Genomic DNA, 18,148 nt, shown 5'->3' with positions numbered 1-18,148 from the left:
ACAGCAAAACACGGTAAAGAAAAATGTTTTAATGACTTCTTGTACAAACTTTTTTTATAACTTATATATGTCCTGAATATTTTAAATTATTTCATAGTCTTAAAATCAACTTTAATATTATTCATTCAGATGTTTTCCGAAACAGATAGTTAGAGCTTTTTCAGTAGTTAAATACTGGTAGGTCCAACTTTGGGGAGGTGGGGGGAAGGGGAACACATGTAGTCCTGGAATTAAGCACATCAAGCATGTTCTTTTGTTGTCCCCCAAATCTCTTGAACTTTCACTGTTTGAAAAGCAAGCATAATTTCATCTGAACTTGATGGTTTTCAAAAGTAGCCAGGAATCCTGCATATAGTGGGGCATAACCTAGCAACAGGACTATTTTGTAATTTTGGTTTTGCTTTATTACATTGAAGTTGTGGCCAGAACCTGGTTCTGCTGTGCAGGCAGAACAAGTTGTCATCTGAAGCTGTAGTGATTACGGGGCAACAAAATGTTTTACTTTATATCTTTACATAGAAATGATGGGTATTTCTTAGTGGCTGTGGCTGAGAAAGATCTGTAACTTTAATGCTCATCCATTTTAGTCACCCTAATTATTGTTTGTGTTTCTTCTTGGTGTGAAAATCATCTCTAGCAGAGGCTGCCTTTCTATTGGGTGCATGGATAAGTCATTGTTTTTCTGGATGTTGTTAAGGCCTCTTCCTTTCATTGTCTGTACTCTGCACCGTCTCAGAAGAGTCACCAGAATTGCTTTCATCATTACCATGGCAATAAACTTTCCTACGCAGCCCCGGGGGCCAAATCCAAATGGTTGGAAATAGCGTGAAGGAACCTGCACAGAATAACATGAGGAATAAACTTTAAGACAAATTTTTCTTCATAAAAGTAGCCAAAACTATAATGGAAATTGGTAGTAAATATATTCTGAAAAACTTGTGGAAAGAATCTCTTAGGAGCAATTACTTCTTTCCTTTGCACTGAACAGTCTTCCCACCCAATTCAGGCCGGAACAGAGAGACACCTACAGAAGGTATGCCATTTTAAATGCTAAGATATTAGGGAATGTAAAGTTAAGCAGGTGAATTCTGGCCATGTATTTCAGTCTGTTCTTCCTGTGAACTACAGGGATTTTACCACAAGCTGTGAAATGGAGTGAAGCATTCTCTCTTTAATATACATTAAAGTTCATTAAAAACTTTTTCAGAAAACATTCATTATAAAGCTCATAAAATGCCTGAGATACAAGCTGGTGCCTTGTCTAAAGATAATCATAAAGCCATTGTCTACATTGTACTACAATTGTCATTAAAAACCCAGTGTTCCTGAGAATGAATTTGTCGTAAAATGTAACATTGAAAATTTTATTTGCTATCGAATAGAGAGCTAACGCTTAGAAAATGATTGTCTCCTGACCTATAAATGAAAATGAGAAATGCAGGATTCCCAGAACTGTTGAAGACTGCACAGCCAGGTTCTTCTGCTTTTATTGACATTGAATAGATCAGTTATCCAAAACAGTCCCAACAGCATGAATAGTACTGCTGATGTGGTACAAAGGCACTTGTTATGAGTAAGAAAAAGCACGTCTGGCTATGAATAAATTATTTTTCTTATCTCTGTAGCTTTCTTTTAAAAAAGTAAGATGTTAGCTGTGTTCTGATTTCTTATCTAACCCAAGAATGGAATAGAAAAGGTTGCATTATATTGTCTCAAAAAACTGTCCTTTTTTTTCTCATTTTCAGACTGAGAAAAATGTTTTCTGTTTAATTTTTTTCAAATAAACTGAGCTGTGCTTTTTGAAAAATGGTAGGTAAATACAATTGTTTATGATACAGAGCAAGTGCAGCAGCTGGCAGTGCAGCCTGGGAAAATGGAAAAATGTTTAGATTCCAACAATGCCATCTTATAAATAATGGTCTAGATTGCTATTCACTTAGAGAACTGTGTGAAAATTGTGCCTGCTAGAATAATTATGTGGCAAACAGAATGCGTCGTCAGATCGAAAATGTGTGGTTAAATATTTGGTCAAGGGGAAATATTTTTAGTAGCAAAGTGTACTTATAAAATAAGCAAGAAATCCATTTTGATAGAAATACTCAGAATGAAAATAATGGGTGGCAAAATGGAAACTATTCACAGCAAATACTTATTGAAATAAACTTAATCACTTTCTTTTTGAATTTTCTACAATGACTTTTTTCTTGTGCTGTTGTTTCTAATAATGTGTGCAGAGTTTGCTATGGCTAATCAACCAGCAATTTAGAAATATTAACCAGGTTGTCTAGTGCTCATCTGTGTGTGTGACATACATGATACTCCTAGATTTATTGATAGGAAAAATGTAAAACTTAGAGGTGTGTTTCTGGCTTGAACATTCATGTCTTTTGTTTCTTTATTTTCCTAATTATTTCTTCAGGTGTTTTTACTAGTAAGCCCATTTTTGGTGTATCAAAGTGGGTCATCTATTTATTTCTTTAAAACTGAAATTACTCTCTGTGAACGTTTATGTGTGCAGCTGCTAACACCTCAAAAGAAAAATGTTTTGCCAGGTAATAACAGTATTTCCTAACTTTTTTACTTAGATGAAATGAGAACTATGACAGCTGTAGAAAACATTAATCCTTTAGCTTCAACCCCATTCAACCTTAATATTTGACAAGCCACTAGAAAATGTAAGAGAAAGCTTGCATACCAGGAAAATGTGAGTATCTATGATAGTAAGGCTACTATTCTGCAGTTGAGATTCCCTTCATAGAACTAAGTTGATTATACCCTCCATTCTTGCATGGCTATTTATTCCAGAGATCTTTCTAATTCCATCACAGGAATGCTAACCAAACCTTAATATTTCATATTTTATGCTGTCTGTCACAGTATCTTCTGCTTCCACCTGCACTGGTTAATAGTCAAAACCAAGGAGTTAAAGGTGCTATAGAATCAGTCTTTTTTTTTTTTTTTTTTCAATACAATTCTAATCTCTCCAGATGATTGTTGCTGAACAAATACAGTTTTGAAAAACAATTTGTTTAATCAGTAATCAGAAGAGCAGAGGTCTAAATGAAAGTAAATAATCTGAGGGATGATTTACAATAGTAGGGGACTACAAGTACAAAAAAAGCTCACATATTGCTTTTGATACATGTAGGCTAAAGACATTTCTAGTTATTTTGGCAGTTCAAATATAACTTACATTGAACTGCTGTGCTGACCTGGGACTGAATTACTCTACATTTGCGGTACTGAGTTGGTTAAAACCCAGGATTTCCATTTTGGTCTATAAAAGATGTTTCTTTTTATTTGGGAATTAAAAAAAAAAAGAGAGAGAGAATAAAATGGGTGGTAGATTCTCAGTCTCTCAGGAGTTACTATGCTGCTTCACCTCTCCAGAGAATCCTTATATGGCCTCAGCTCTGTGTTGTACTGCTCGCATGGCTCTAGCTCCCTAAAGCATCTTTATTTTGGCCAATGTCAGGGGATATAATGGGAACTACATGTGTCTCCTCTGACAAATTTCATGAGAAATTTTTAATCAAAATTAAGATGCCTTGGAAACCTTTGTTTTCAATATCATAATTATTTTTTAGTTAAAAGAGACTTTGATAGGAAAATATCTGCCCAGCTTTAATAATAATAATAGTAATACGCAGGATGTATTGCTAACTAGGCACTTAGACAAAGGGAAAACAGTCTTATGGTCACAAAGTTCTTGATCAAAATAAGAGGAAGATACATTGTTGATAAATAGTACCCAATTTCTGGTAAGAAATAAGATAGAAGACTTACATTTTTCTCAAAATTTTCAAGAGAAAACTCATTCGGCTTTGGGAAGAATTCAAGCTTATGCATACGTCCAATATTGAGAATAATGTTTGTCCCCTTTTTCACAGGATAGCCATCAATTACATCGTCTTGTAAAGCTTTTCTCATGATCAAGTCCACAACTGGCTGATATCTCATGCTCTCATAAATAAAATTCTCCACAATTTTTAAGTTTGTCATGTCATCACTCTGTATGTCTCTGTCACCTTGAGGAATAAAACAGATGGTGAAGAAGTTGGTTATGAATTTAATCGCTTCATCGTACAAATACCAAAACATTTTTTTGGAAGATTCTCAGTTCCTGAAATGGTAGGAAGGATCCAACAGCTTCTAAGTAGTTTTATGTAGCCTTACATTTTCAGGAAATCTGGCATATAGTTCATCAGCATAAACCCTATTTTATTAATTTATGATCTTCTCACCTTATCTTCCTCTTAATACGAGTCTTTGTTCTGCTTTCTTGTCAATGACAAAACTCTGAAAGTCCTTCCCTGACTTTTGTATGACTGAGAGCAACAAGACACACCAAAGAAATCTTCTGAGAGCTGACGGCAGACGGAATCTGGGAATAGTCTGCAGATGGGAGATAACTTTGTAGGGACCTTAAGTTTTCAGTGTGTGATTGAGTTTGGCTGGATGTACAGCTAGGTCCCACCGTGGCCTTGCTATTTCAGTTACCATGAGCAACTTCCCCCCAGCTTGCTTCCATCAGCAACAGTGTCAATGCCATGACACACTGCCAGTGGGAGCCCTACTTTAACTTTCAAGCCACAAGCGGTTGAAGAACTACAGGCTGACCACTGCAGTGGTAGGTTTTCAAGATAAAAGGTCACTTTGCTACGCCAGTTGGCCATTTGCTTAAGGAAAAGGCACCAACATTCTACAGCCTCAGAAATCAGGGCTATCAGAAAGGAATAGGGAAGATGAATAAGTGAGTACTCAACTCTCACGAGAACAATAAAATAAGGTTTATGAAAAGTACTTTAGAAAAAGAGTAAAGATTTGTTATACACTTTTCAGTGTTTAACTGACCAGAAGTAAATGTTGAATAGGAGTGGATGAAATTAGTTTCTATACTAGTCCAGTGTCAGGCTTTGAATGAAGTCTAGAGAAAGGGAAGAATACAAATTTGGAATACCTTCATTGTTTTGAATAGTTAGTAATTAGTACTTAAAGAGGAGACCAGTTTGATATCAAAATGGATGACAGCAGAATGTAATTTTAATTTTCTCTAATCTTTCCCTTCTGCAGTTGTAGTGAAACTTAGACAGGTTCTATATATACACAGAGAAATATTGATGATTAGAAGTATTTGAAATGAGTGTCCCTTTTTGCTGTTTCAAGGTAAATGGAAAATAATTTCAGTGGAACTTATGAGGTGAGTGATGATTTGCACAGCTGTTGCTGAGGAGTCAATATAGCGCATTCTAACAGATTGTCAATTCTGATGATTCCTCTTTGAATTTATCTTACAAATTGCTCATCTTCTTTCATTTGATCTTGAATAAAATCTTCTACATATAATGGTAGTTCATATATTTTACAGCAAATGCTTCTGTTAGAAGAAAATACTTAGAATTTTCAGCCTTTGAATAATTGAAATCAGATTACCACTGAAGCAAAATTATATTCCCACATCGCTGACTTTGCAGCTCCTGCTTACCCATAACAGTTTCAATTTCTCTCATCATCTCCTCTTCCACTGTAGGGTGCTCTGCAATCAGTATTAGCATAAAGAAGAGAGTCACAGACAGAGTATCAGGAGCAGCAATCATCATCTCCAGAACACACTGGTTCACATTTTCGGCAGTCAGATCCCCTCTGTTCTGAAAAAAATCGGAAATTTTGGGAAAAACTTTGATTGCTGAACTTTGATGCCAACAAAGGTCCTATAGCAGTAGAATGGGAAGGACCTAGAATACCCGCATTAAACAAAAATAAAAGTCTTGACAATCTTTTTCTCTCATATGCTAAATAGCATTTATTTTTTGTCTTTCAGAGAAAAACAGAAAACTCCTGTTTTGATGGGTGTGTATTATCTTACAGAAAAGCAAGAGTTTGTTCTTAGCTCAGATTCTTATTGATTTATTGCCCTTCCTTACAGAGTTTGTGAGCTGTCAGAGAATATACAAGATAGGATTTACATCGCTTTTGAAGCCTTTGCAAACAAAAGGCAATACATCAAGCTAAATTACAGGGGTTAGGGGAAGACTGGAGGACATTCAGGGATAGATGCAAGAGCTTTAAGGATGTTGTTTAAGCCATGAAAATAATCAGACAACTGCCCGTTCCCCAAAATGCAACTATTCAATCTTTGAATCACTGTTAGGAATTCCCCAGAACCCAGCAATTTGTATCCCTTTATGATGGCATGACTGTCCTGATTTTAGCTGGGATAGAGTTAATTTTCTTCCTAGTAGCTGGCACAGTGCTGTGTTTTGGATTTAGGATGAGAAGAATGTTGATAACACGCTGATGTTTTAGTTGTTGCTAAGTACTGCTTATGCTGGTCAAGGACTTTTCAGCTTCCCATGCTCTGCCAGGTGCACAAGAAACTGGGAGGGGGCACAGCCAGGATAGTTGATCCAAACTGGCCAAAGGGCTATTCCATACCATATGATGTCATGCTCAGTATAGAAACTGGGAGGGGTGGTTGGCCGGGGAGCAGCGATCACTGCTCGGGAACTGTCTGGGTATCAGTTGGCATGTGGTGAGCAATGGCATTGTGCATCACTTGCTTTGTATATTATTATTATTATCATTATTATATTGTTATCATTATCATTACTTTTTCACTTTATTTCAATTATTAAACTGTTCTTATTTCAACCCAACTTGTTTCTGATTCTCTCCCCCATCCCATCGGGGTAGGGGGAGTGAGCGAGCGGCTGCGTGGTGCTTAGTTGCTGGCTGGGGCTAAACCATGACACATGACTTTCAGATAGATACATGAAGTTTAAGTTGCAAAGCCTCTGTTGTTAGTGACAGGAGAATGTCAGAAAAATCAAAGTTAGCCGTATTTTAAGTACATTGCCAATACCTGTGCAAAAATCAGCTGGGATGCAAAATCCATGTGTTCATCCAGCTTTTCAACAGTGGAAAGCATTTGTCGTTTCTGTTCTATTAAGGTTTCCATTGCTCCTTTCAGATCCTTGCTGAAAACAGATAACATCCAACATATTGGTTGGTAAATATGTGCAGACTTTGAGTATACACTAAGATATGATTAGAAACATAGAAATTATACCAATAAAAACATCTAAGAGTGGCAGAAATTAAGTATTCCTAAGAGTGGTTATATGGCTCTCTGCAAAAGCAGTAATACTAAGGGAAGGTATATTTTCCGCACTATTTCTTATTAAGTAATTGCTTGTTGATTTAGACTGAAATCTTACTCTCTTTTTATAGGATAGACTGAAAAAGATGAAAATATGTTCATATATTCTATTAATTGAGTTTTTAAAGATTTATTAACATTTCCAAAGAATTTGTTTATTTCCTTCTGTTTTATACTGTATTTTATTAGTAATAAAATTAACTTGGAGAACATGAGGGATAATTGTTAGAAAAATGTAGATAAATGTTAGAAAAATTGTACTATCTTCATGGTAGGGTTGATCTAAATTTTTTATATGTAAATAGTCAGCAATACTGTGTCGACAGTTTGTATTTCAGTGGTGGAAAAAAACAAGTCCAACAGTTTTTATAATTTTATTTGGGATTTTCAATTAGCTGTAGATTTGAAGGCAGTTGTTTTTTAAAAGGATTTTGAAAAGTTTCTGACTGAAATCCTCAGGCTTTTCCATTTGTGTTTGTTATTGTTGGGGTAGAAAATTTGGCTGGGTTTGCAGGGGTAAATGCATATAAAACTTCAAACCTGGTAAAGTTCTCTTTATTTATAACTTTTTTTTTTTTAATGTATTAGAAATAGCAAACAGTCCTTTTTGCGAACTTTATCAGAAGAATATTGGAAGTCATCATATCCTGTGGTGATTCTTTGCATTGCTTTAAATCCAGCAATCTTTATCTTCCCTTTCCCCGTAGAAATTTATGAATATGTCCATTTTAATAGGATTGCTTTTGAAACATCAATATTTGCCTGCAGGGTCTTTCTAGTAATAACTGGGCCACCACAGCTAGCTGTTATTAGAATCACAGAATAAAGCACTAATCGGTGCCATAATAAAACTGGCAAGCGAATGTTTGAGAAGGTAAATCTTGTGTCTAGCTCGTAAAAGAGTTGTCAATTACTTTACATGAACATCCATCTTTCCCTTAAAGCCTTTATGTTATATAGCACTATCAAAACAATTTATTACACATGCTTCATAAATAGTAGTTTTTCTCAGTAGGTGGAATCCAAATCTAAATCCTAAATGAACCAACTGATTGCCAGTTCTTTTTATAGCTAGTCCTCTTTTGGCAGAAGACAGCAAATGAGATCATAAAAATAGAAGAGGCATTTTGTATTTTTGCAGAGAGGACGATGGCAAAACGTATTTGTTCCTTATTTAGGAAAAAAAAACCTTGAAATGGATTATCATGCTGAGCACCAAGTTTTAACTCAAAAAGGAGTTGTTGACTCAAAAATGCACGTTGAGGGCGCCAATAAATAGAATTATGCTCAGGGGTTAACTCTTCTGGGACAGTGCCATGAAAATAAATGGGTTTTCTTGTTTTGATGAACCGTAGCCTATTTGACTGTCCTCAACTAGATAGCAAATGTCACTTCACCCTGTATGATGGCTTTTCCTTGTCTGTGTGAACTGAACCAGTGATTTCAATTTAGTTTCACATTTGAGCTGGCATTAACTAATATTTTGGTCAGTAAACTAGGACTGAATAGACAATCGTCCCCTGAGATCAACCACTCGTAGCATCAGTGGCAAATCTTGTTCTGTTGCTATCTTGGGTCTGCAGATAGGAGACTTCAGCCAGCCACCTTTGCAAGTTTCACAATTTATTTTCTAAAAGGCAGAGGAAAATGTCAAGAAAGATCTCCTCCTCAGAAAGAAAAAATCTTATGCAAATGATTTGTAAAACTGTTGATACTTACGCTGCCTCTTCATATTTCTTGCACAGCCAAGAAATCTTAAAAAAGATGTCGGGCTTTAATAAAAGTGCTTGCCAAGCATCGAAGTAGTTCTGAATCTTAAGTACAATGGCACTTTCTGAAAATAAACATTAACAAAAAGCAGTATAAAATATAAATCTCAGTAGTCAAATAACACCTATGCTTCAGAAAAATTAATAGTAAGATCCTGTTCCCTACTCTGACTAAGTTCATGGGAATTTGATGAGCAATTCGGTTTAATATGTGGTAGATAGTGTTAGGAAATATTTGTAGCACACTGTAGAAAAGGTATAGATCTTTATAAAAACTGTTGGTAGCTAGCTCAAGGGAGATAGTGGTGTGTCAACCAGAGCCAGATAGTCTCCCACAGGAGAGCAGAAGCAGAACTCTTGCAGCGTATTGAAATGGGATAATTTATAAATCACGATAATGTTATTTCTGTCATACAGTTTTGAGAGTGAAGAAATCACGGAAGACATAAATTGTCAGGTGAACTTTTCAAGGCAATCATTTAGTTTGGTGGAAAGATTCTTACATGCATATAATATTGGGATTGTACCAACTCAGTGCATAAAAATCTCTTTAAATGGTAATTTTTATTAAGGAGAGTGTGACAAGATAATGCATATTTTTGGTCATATAAAATTCTCTTTTATGACTAAAATCACTCCTAAATTAATTTCAAGTAATTATACGGTGTATAAGAGTCTGTTCTTGCTCTGTTTTCTGAAACAAAACTGCTGAGTAATGTCAATGAGTTTTCCTTGGACATGCACTTTAGACCCATCATAAGGTATTAAAAGAAAGCTACCAGTACCATCCAAAGGTATTCCGAGAAAAAGCTTATTAGATGTGTCAAGCATGATCCGTCTCATAAGATTCAATGCATTGATGTTTCCTACTTCAGTGGTTACTTCCTTTAGATTGTCCAGGTGATCAATTGTTGATTCAACACAAATCGCTATCATACGTACAAGACCAGGACCAGACAGAGCTGAAATATATGTGCAAAATGATCAAAAGATTGGTTAACTTTCATACCTTATTTATAACTTAACAATTGGAGGTAATGGTGTCAATAACACATAAAACATTATTATGTGAGCGACTGGTATAAAATCATTCTGAAACTTACTGGTTTACCATTGTTTGAAAGAAAAATGTAAGCCTTTTGAGTTAAAATGGCAATGAACTCAAAGTCCAAACTTTCCTTGCATCCAGCCACTTTGTATCTCAGGTTTATGCTAGGTTCATACCATGTTAAGGAAAGATATTTGGCACCATCTGTGCTACCTGTCTGTGTGGGAGGGTATCCATATCCTCATCTGCATTACAGGCACTATGGGTGTCCCGTCTCATTTGATTGCAATGACACTGAACAGGGAAGATAGTTTAGGGATTCATGGGGAGGATGACGGGAATTTCTGAAAACATAAGTCCTGGGTGCTCTTAAACAGCACGGTAGCTTTGCAGTAGGCTACTGGCGACCCGTAATGTCGCTGCGGATGTACTGAAGCCTTAGCCTGGCAGTATGCTGTGTGTTAGCCTACCTTAGTCTGTCCGCCTATGAACAGTGGAGATAGTGTCATGATGGATATATTGCATTTTAAGAATTCAAAAGCAACCAAAAGCAGTGGTCAGTTCCGTTGCTATGCAATTGAGCGGGATTTTGACAGGCTCCAGCTGGAATGGATTCAGATAATTTTTGAATGACTTTGGAAATCTTGCCGTAATTACACTGTTTAAATTACATTTCCATACAGGAATTGCTGTAATTACCTCAAGGACATTATTTTATCAAATACACGTTGAGAAGGATTGTATGTTTGTAATTGAGAAGAGAGGAGGTCTATTTTGTAAATAGAGAAAACTGGTAGTTCTAGGAATAAGTAGAAATTTTTTTTTTTCCTGCCATCTTCAACCAGTACAAAGTTGCTGATATTTTTCAATAGCAAAATCGTGTAGGAAAGGCCTAAGTGTCATAAAGGTGCACAGATGTATCAACAAAATAATAAAGAAAATTTAAGCCAACAGATAATTACTTTCTTTTAGGTGCTGCTTTACTTTCATTTTCAGGTTCTGGAATCACTCTTAGAAACTACTGCAGTCTCAGCTGGTGAGAATATTTTCTGAACTGTGGAGCTTGCAGAAAAACAAGTGTGGCAGTTTTGTTAGGAAGGCTGTAAGATCATTGGAAGTAGCTAATTCTAATGATATGTAAATACTGAAAATTTTCAATTTGTGGAAAGAAGGTGAATAAAAAAATTGCAGACTCATAAAATAGTAACACTGGGGTTTATTTATGTAATTTCCTATTTGGTTTCAACCTAGTGATATTAATTACTGCAGTCTTTTTCTCTGTTACTACATTGATTCCTAGCATATTAAAGGGATTAATAAATAGTTCTGCTGTGCAGATCTGCTAAATGAATTTTGAAACTAAAGTGTGGTGGTTTTTTTTTTCCCCATTAGAACAAGACAGAAAAGTCTTTGAACTCAGTGGAGGCTGGGATAGGAACAGCCAACTACATTTATGGAAGTGCCAGTTGAGCTAATGTAAATACTGGACTTGAAACATAAAAACATTTAAAAATATGGCTTGTGGGCATCGTTTAACTTTGTTTTAACTGGATGAGATTAAGAAACTGCAAAACTACTTCAGGACCATTTCAAATAGCATACCAAGCAGGAAAAGTGTGAAAGAACATGTGCAATAAAATACTTCTATGGGACATGTAGAGAACTGATTTCTGTAATTTAAGTATGCAAAAGGACAAACAGTGTTTCAGAAAGGATAGACTGTGTGCTACAGTGATGCAGTGTATTAACGCACACTGATTTACCTTTGGTGAAAAAGGGTCGAATTTCTTTCCAGTGTGCTGGGTTGTTATTAAATATGATCCCATTTTCATACATGCCAATGCGCTGTAATCCAAGCTTGGACCCAAATCGAGAAACATAATGCCAGTGTTTCATTACATGGAACACGCTTGAGGATCTGGGAAAGAAACAGGGGGAGAAAAAAGCCCAAAACAGAAATACATAGAATTTTTATTCTGACATTTTATAGTTGCTCTGAAGTGTTGACTTCCATTCTCAATTTAGCAGGAAGTACAATGCTTGACATTAAATGTTGTTCCTTTTACATAATTAAAAAACTTCATGACAAATGCCTTCAAAATATATATTAGAGCAATAATGTATTCTGTTCAGATCTAAAACTATTTTTCAGTTAAAATGCAAATGGTTACCAAAAGACTTTGATCTGAATAGTGTGCAAACATAGAAACAAGTAGGTGTATAAGATACACTCAGGCAATGACCAGTGTCAGATATTTCAGAAGATGAGGTGTAAAATATTTGGCAGTTGATAATTTCATCATGATGCGTATTAACTTACAGCTATGCTGTAGGTATTTGGTAATTCCCAGACACATACAGAAAGCATAAATATACATGCATCATTTAAATATGCAGCATCGTAATATGATGATATGTGTGGGATAAATATTCCTAAATAGAAATGTTAGGGAAATCCATGATATGTATAATTCTTTTTACAGTTGAAAAGGTTTGTTTACACATGCTGGCAAACAGGTTGTGACCAGCATTATTGTTCTAAGATATAATTTCCTTTAGAGGGAGCTAGCATTTTGGAAATGTTGATGTGGTGAAAACCTGATCAAATTAAATCCAACAGAAAGAAAGAAAATCAGAACAAAGATTGAGATAAAACAATACGCTACTTTCTGTACCATGTAGTATACTCTATGGACCAAATCCCAGACTTCTTACATGGGTTAGTTTATTTTTTCAGTCAGGCAAAGTAAATGGGACTTTTGCTATTGACTTCAGCAGTGCTGGGTTTTCACCATAGTTTTGCGTGACCAGAGGTAAAGTTAATGGCGAGATGCTATATGGTACAAATAAACACGGATTAAGGACTGGAGTAAAAACAGGGAGCAGTGTGTCTGTGGGCCCAGCCTTCCAAGGAACTCTGCATATTCTCTCTTTCCTACACTTCCCCACATCTGCTCTCTCTTCTAATTTCCTTAAAGGTTTTTTGCACATCAAGGAACATAATCTGTATTTTCACAAACATGAAAAGATGGTATTGAATTATGACAGCTGTCCCCAGGAATGGAAAGGTGCAGGAGGCTCATTTTGCTTCCTTCCATTCCACATATCTACACAGGAGACACACAGTAATGTTTTAAAGAAGGGTTTTGACATATGACCTTGTATAAATAGATTTTCCTTATGAAACTATTTAATGAAGTCCTCCAGAAGACAGCATCTGTTGTAGCCAAGATTGCAAGTCCTTCTCTCTGTGCATTAGCATCTTGGTGTGATTAGATTTGATGGTAAAAATTCAGAATACATTCATGGAAATAGTATACTTTTACAGAATTCAGGTTATGTTTAGTTTTGCAGTGAATTTATCATCCACTGAAAACTTTATTCTACATTATTGGTTAAAAAAAAAAAAAAAAAGTTAAGTGCTAGTGCTCTATGTACTGTCAGTGCTTTTAGGCAAAAAATATGTCCGAAGAAAAGTGATGTATTGACTGTAAAGTCTGATGCAGCTGTGGCATTATCAGCACTCCTGATTTGTTTCTGATGAATTGGTAGTACAGAAAGTGGAATATGGCAGTAAGAGTTCATAGCATTTTACATTATCAAAACATTATGGCACATTAGTTGATATTTACAACAACTATGTAGGATAGGAATGTAAATAGTTTTCCTGTCTTGATTACCTCTTTTTACAGAAGTAAAACAAACAGAGATGAAGCTGACTTGCTTCACATGGCAAATCCCATGATAGTCCTCTATACTTCGTTGTCTTTCAAAAGCTTTTACATAATAAAAGCTGAGTATGGATTGATAGATACTGCTAATAAAAAGGTTGTGATTCTTTATTGATTACACTTGGTAAACTTTTTACTGGTTTTGTTTTTCATGGCATAACTCATAAGCATCCAGAAGATCCAATGTAAAACAACCATCCACTGGAGCTAATAAAATGATAGACTGCGGTTTAGCATTATGTTTAATACAACGTATAATCAAAGGCTATGAGTAATCCCACTAATTGGAGTGGAATTACTCATAATCTTATAATGCTGCATTTGCTTAATTAACTTGCTGAATTGGAGCCATAATCGTCAAGCATTACTCCCACTTTAAGAAGAAATTTAAGAACACAGTAAACTAAAATTTGGCTTAATCCTGCATTGCAGTCAGTCTAGGTTCCTGTATAGTATGCAATCCTAATATTAAATGGAATAGTAAAAGAGACAGTGAACATTTGTTAGGATTGAGCCACAGTGTTTAATCTTCCTTTCCATGACGAAAATGAGAGAATTCACATAGACTTCAATAGTAGCGTCTTTAAAGAAACAAGAGACTAGAAAAAGGCTGTGAACAGCAGGAATTAAAAGGTTTATGTGAGGATAACTTGTGAAAATAGTAACATCAATTCTACTTTAGAAGAAAAAAGTTAGCAAAGAGGTGGTAAAAATATGAAAAAGCTCTTCATATTATTAAGGAGAGAAAATAAGGATTTACTTGCTAATTATAAATGTTTCTTCACCGCTGATCCAAACTCTCACAAATTCTCCATATGTCTTATTGTAGTAGTTGCAGGCATTACCTACTCCCATCCAGAGAAATCTCCCATGTGAAATGAGGGGACCAATTCCCATACAGTATCCTGGCCCTAAGAAATAGGGTAAGAGAAGTTTGGTCTCAGCAGTGCTTACTGACAAGAATATACCTTCGAGCATCACCCTTTTGAAATGAGCTTTTTAACATGACAGTCAAGGTCTGCATTGGGCCATTCACATATACAATCCTGTTCTGGAGTTCTGTCTTAGAGAAACTTGCATCTACATTGTTGAAGCCTCACTCAATAGCTATGGAAGCCTGCAGTCCTTTCAATGTACTTACCACTAATGACATTCATTACTTCTCTGTACAACTTCAAATTGCTGCTTTGAAATGGCTGACATTTGCAGGGACAATGGCTAGATATCAGAAAAAAGAAATGATATAGAAAAAATGCATATGGATTATTAATTTGTGTTTTAACAACTCCTTTGAGTGATTTTTGTGTTGAAGTGTCATAGTAACACCTACAAAAGTCAATGTCCTTCTGCTGTAATTAAATTTAATTAATTACACTTCTCTTAAAGTCATTAATACTAGAGTGAGAAAACAGATATTTAAAGGAAAAAGTACTTTTACTGCTGTGAACTTATGAAAACATGCTTAAGTAGGAGCTAAGAATGCATTAATAAGCATTTAGTCAACAAAATTCTCAAGTGAATACTTCCACTGTAACTCAGAAACCAGTTTCCCTCTTACAAAAAAAAGGAGAAAGTGGAAGGCAGAGCAGGAGAGAATTTGCCCTTAATTACTTTTAAAAGGAAGTTTCCTTCTTTGGGGAAAGCTTAAGCTGCCCCTTTTGTCTGTAAAACATAAATCTAACTCGATAAAACAAAACAAGTACTTACAAAACTTTTGTATACTGTTTAAAAATGTAAAAGTGCTTACAGCTCCACCATTTACTAATAGGAATTGCAAGAACCCAGATTATCTAAATATCTGTAAACTTAAAGCATATTAATTTGGTTCTGTCTGCTGGTTGATCCATTCAAGCTTTCAAATAGAATGCGTAAACTTCTGTGAATACTTTCCCCTGTTCCCTAACTTTTGAAGAGTTTTAGCATATTGAAGGATGTTTGGCGAGGAACTTTTCTCAGAATTTCATTCAGGTGCCACTGTATTGGTTTAGCATTATTCCTGTCAAACACCTTTGTGAGAGATGTACACTGTTCTCATTCATGCAGTAGGTCTTTCCATTGCAGCTAATGAAAAATAAGCTGAATCAGTAATGTCTACTGTAAGCCCCCAAAACGTTACAGAAGGGGCCCTCTGAAAGGGAAACCATTTGATGTTGTTCTGTTCTGGAGGGTCTTCAGTGCCAAACATGGAGAGGAAAATTGATAATCTACTAAAATCTGAATAATTTCCTAGATAATAGTTTGTTTCTAGTAAAGACAATTTAGAAAGCTTTAAACTTAAAACATGTAAAATGGAGTTTATAATGCACGTGACAATATGAACACCTACAGTTTGTAAAATGGTATTATATTTTTCTAGCATGTACATAATAAAGCAGAAAACTAAATGTCATACATTTATGTAGCCAAGCCAGGTTTATTATGGAAGTTCTGAGGTTAAATAGAGCCTGACTTCTTTTATCAGTTATTTTAAAAAGCTGTATTATTTAAACTGACTCTTAGTAAATTTTGTTGGCATGCAATCATTATTCAGCATTACTTTCTCACTTAACTTTGAGAACCAAACATAAATACTCTGATGGCTTATAGGTGATACTATAGCTAAAATTAATTTACCTGGTATCGATGAAGTTTCTTCATGATTCCATATTAGAAACAGAAAGCACATGAGAATGAGTATGGGCACTGTGGCCACTGGCATCCGATCTGGTATTAGGCTGGTGATGTTGTAGTGCATTGGATTCAGAGTTTCCAGTACCATCTTTTCCGAGTGATTCTGCTTTGCTTTAGAGAGAAAGTGGAGAGAGGCAGAGTTGTTCAAAGCTCAAAGACATATTCAGCTTAGTTGGTACCTCTCAACCCCTTTGTAGGTCTTGTAAGTGAGCAAATTAGCTCTTGAGGTAGCTTTATTTTATAATGAGAGTGACTGCCTGGACTGCTTGCCAGGACGAGCTACATCACAAGTCGAAACAGACATGCAGCAGACACTCTTCTTGCTTGGAAATAACAAAGCTTTCCTGACCTTGATATTGAAGCATAGTTTTGGATACTTTGGCTGACAGACCTCTTATCTCTGATACGGACTTGGCTAGCCAACGCTGAGGTTTACTCCTTGCAAATTTCTAACCAAAACACAAGTTACACTTTCAGCACATGTGGAACTTTTTCCTTCCTGCATGCCTGTAGTGCCAGAGTCCTTGAACTTCCAGAATAACTACATTAGTTTTTCATGAAGCAGGTAGAGTGTACCCCAGGTTTTTGTTTGAAACAATGTATTATGGGTTTTTTGAGCGTCTTGTAATGCATTGCATTTCTTTGTGGTTATTCTGCTAAATACTTTGAAAAATATAGTGTATGCCATACCAAAAAGGATCATGGATTGCCTGGTACCATATTTTTCCTCAGGCAGTAACCAGCACTTGGCACAGGAAAGAAAAACCAAGAAAAGGACAGGTCTGTTATGCATAGGGGGAATAGAAGGTGCATGCAATGCTTGGGTATTTTGGATGATTGCTATGCATGGCTTCTGGTTTTATTGTGATCCAAAATGACCATGACACAATATGCCAGGTGACGTTTTAGAAACATGCATGCTATTCCAATAGCTAGCAGTACACCTCTTGTGATATGTACGTGGACGCTCTCATATCTTGTACACGTTCAACTGTTGTACTGTCTTGCATGTTGTGAAAAGCGGTTTTGTAGTCACAAGCATTTTTTTTATCATGTAATGGTATTTATTAGTTTCGCTAATGGACTGTTGCACACTAATGCTTTTTCAGTACAAGAAAATATGCTAGCTTGAAATTTCCTTGAGTACTATTCATTACCACAATAAAAGCATGCCTGCATGTATATGTAAATACTTTTATTAGTTTCACTCCCTTTCACTATATGAGCTTACAGCATTATAGAAGGAAGTAACTACACCTAGGGCATATAGTTTCACTTTTTTGTTGCTTTCTCTCTGGATCTGGATGAACTTCATCTTTGTACTCCATTGCCACAGATAGGCTCTGATGTTTGTCGCTTTTTTGTTGTTTTTTTCATCCCCAAGACATTCTGGTGTGTCTGTACAGTGGTTTCCCTGCCTCATATTCCCTATGAAGAGAAGTACATAGGTGGTTATGCATTTGGGTGGTATGAAATAAACACGCCTATATGTACAAATGTGCATCTATGAATATTATATCTGTAGGTTAAGCCCTGCTAGAGTTCGAGGTGCTGATGTGTTTGTACAGCGTACTTTGCAAGCATGAGTGTCCCCCTTTTATTTTCTGAAAACCAACCCTGAGTTTTAATCTTGCTCAGTTCTTAGTTATTCACAGCTAAAGCGTATCTTTGTATTGACAGAGAAAAGGAGGCAGGTTTCTGTGGTTTCAAAATGAACAGATTGTAATGGCTTGGGGTTTAGGTTCTAGATTACCCCCACTTCATAATTTTG

At 35.8% G+C, this 18,148-nt stretch overlaps 1 protein-coding gene across 1 annotated transcript; it reads right to left on the bottom strand.

The window, feature by feature from the left end:
- Window positions 1-592: 592 nt before the first annotated feature.
- On the bottom strand, window positions 593-16,681 carry CYP19A1 (cytochrome P450 family 19 subfamily A member 1). The gene is made up of 9 exons (XM_009492641.2): window positions 16,321-16,681; window positions 14,468-14,618; window positions 11,740-11,894; window positions 9,714-9,890; window positions 8,879-8,993; window positions 6,863-6,977; window positions 5,486-5,648; window positions 3,787-4,028; window positions 593-835 (listed from the first exon to the last, which is right to left on the bottom strand). The coding sequence occupies exons 1-9, from the start codon at window positions 16,463-16,465 to the stop codon at window positions 593-595; spliced, it is 1,506 nt and encodes a 501-aa protein (XP_009490916.1). The 5' UTR covers window positions 16,466-16,681.
- Between the last annotated feature and the right edge of the window lie 1,467 nt (window positions 16,682-18,148).

Source organism: Pelecanus crispus, chromosome 7 (genome assembly GCF_030463565.1).
Source record: "Pelecanus crispus isolate bPelCri1 chromosome 7, bPelCri1.pri, whole genome shotgun sequence".
Lineage (NCBI taxonomy): Eukaryota > Metazoa > Chordata > Aves > Pelecaniformes > Pelecanidae > Pelecanus > Pelecanus crispus.
This window is presented reverse-complemented; position numbering and strand designations above follow the sequence as displayed.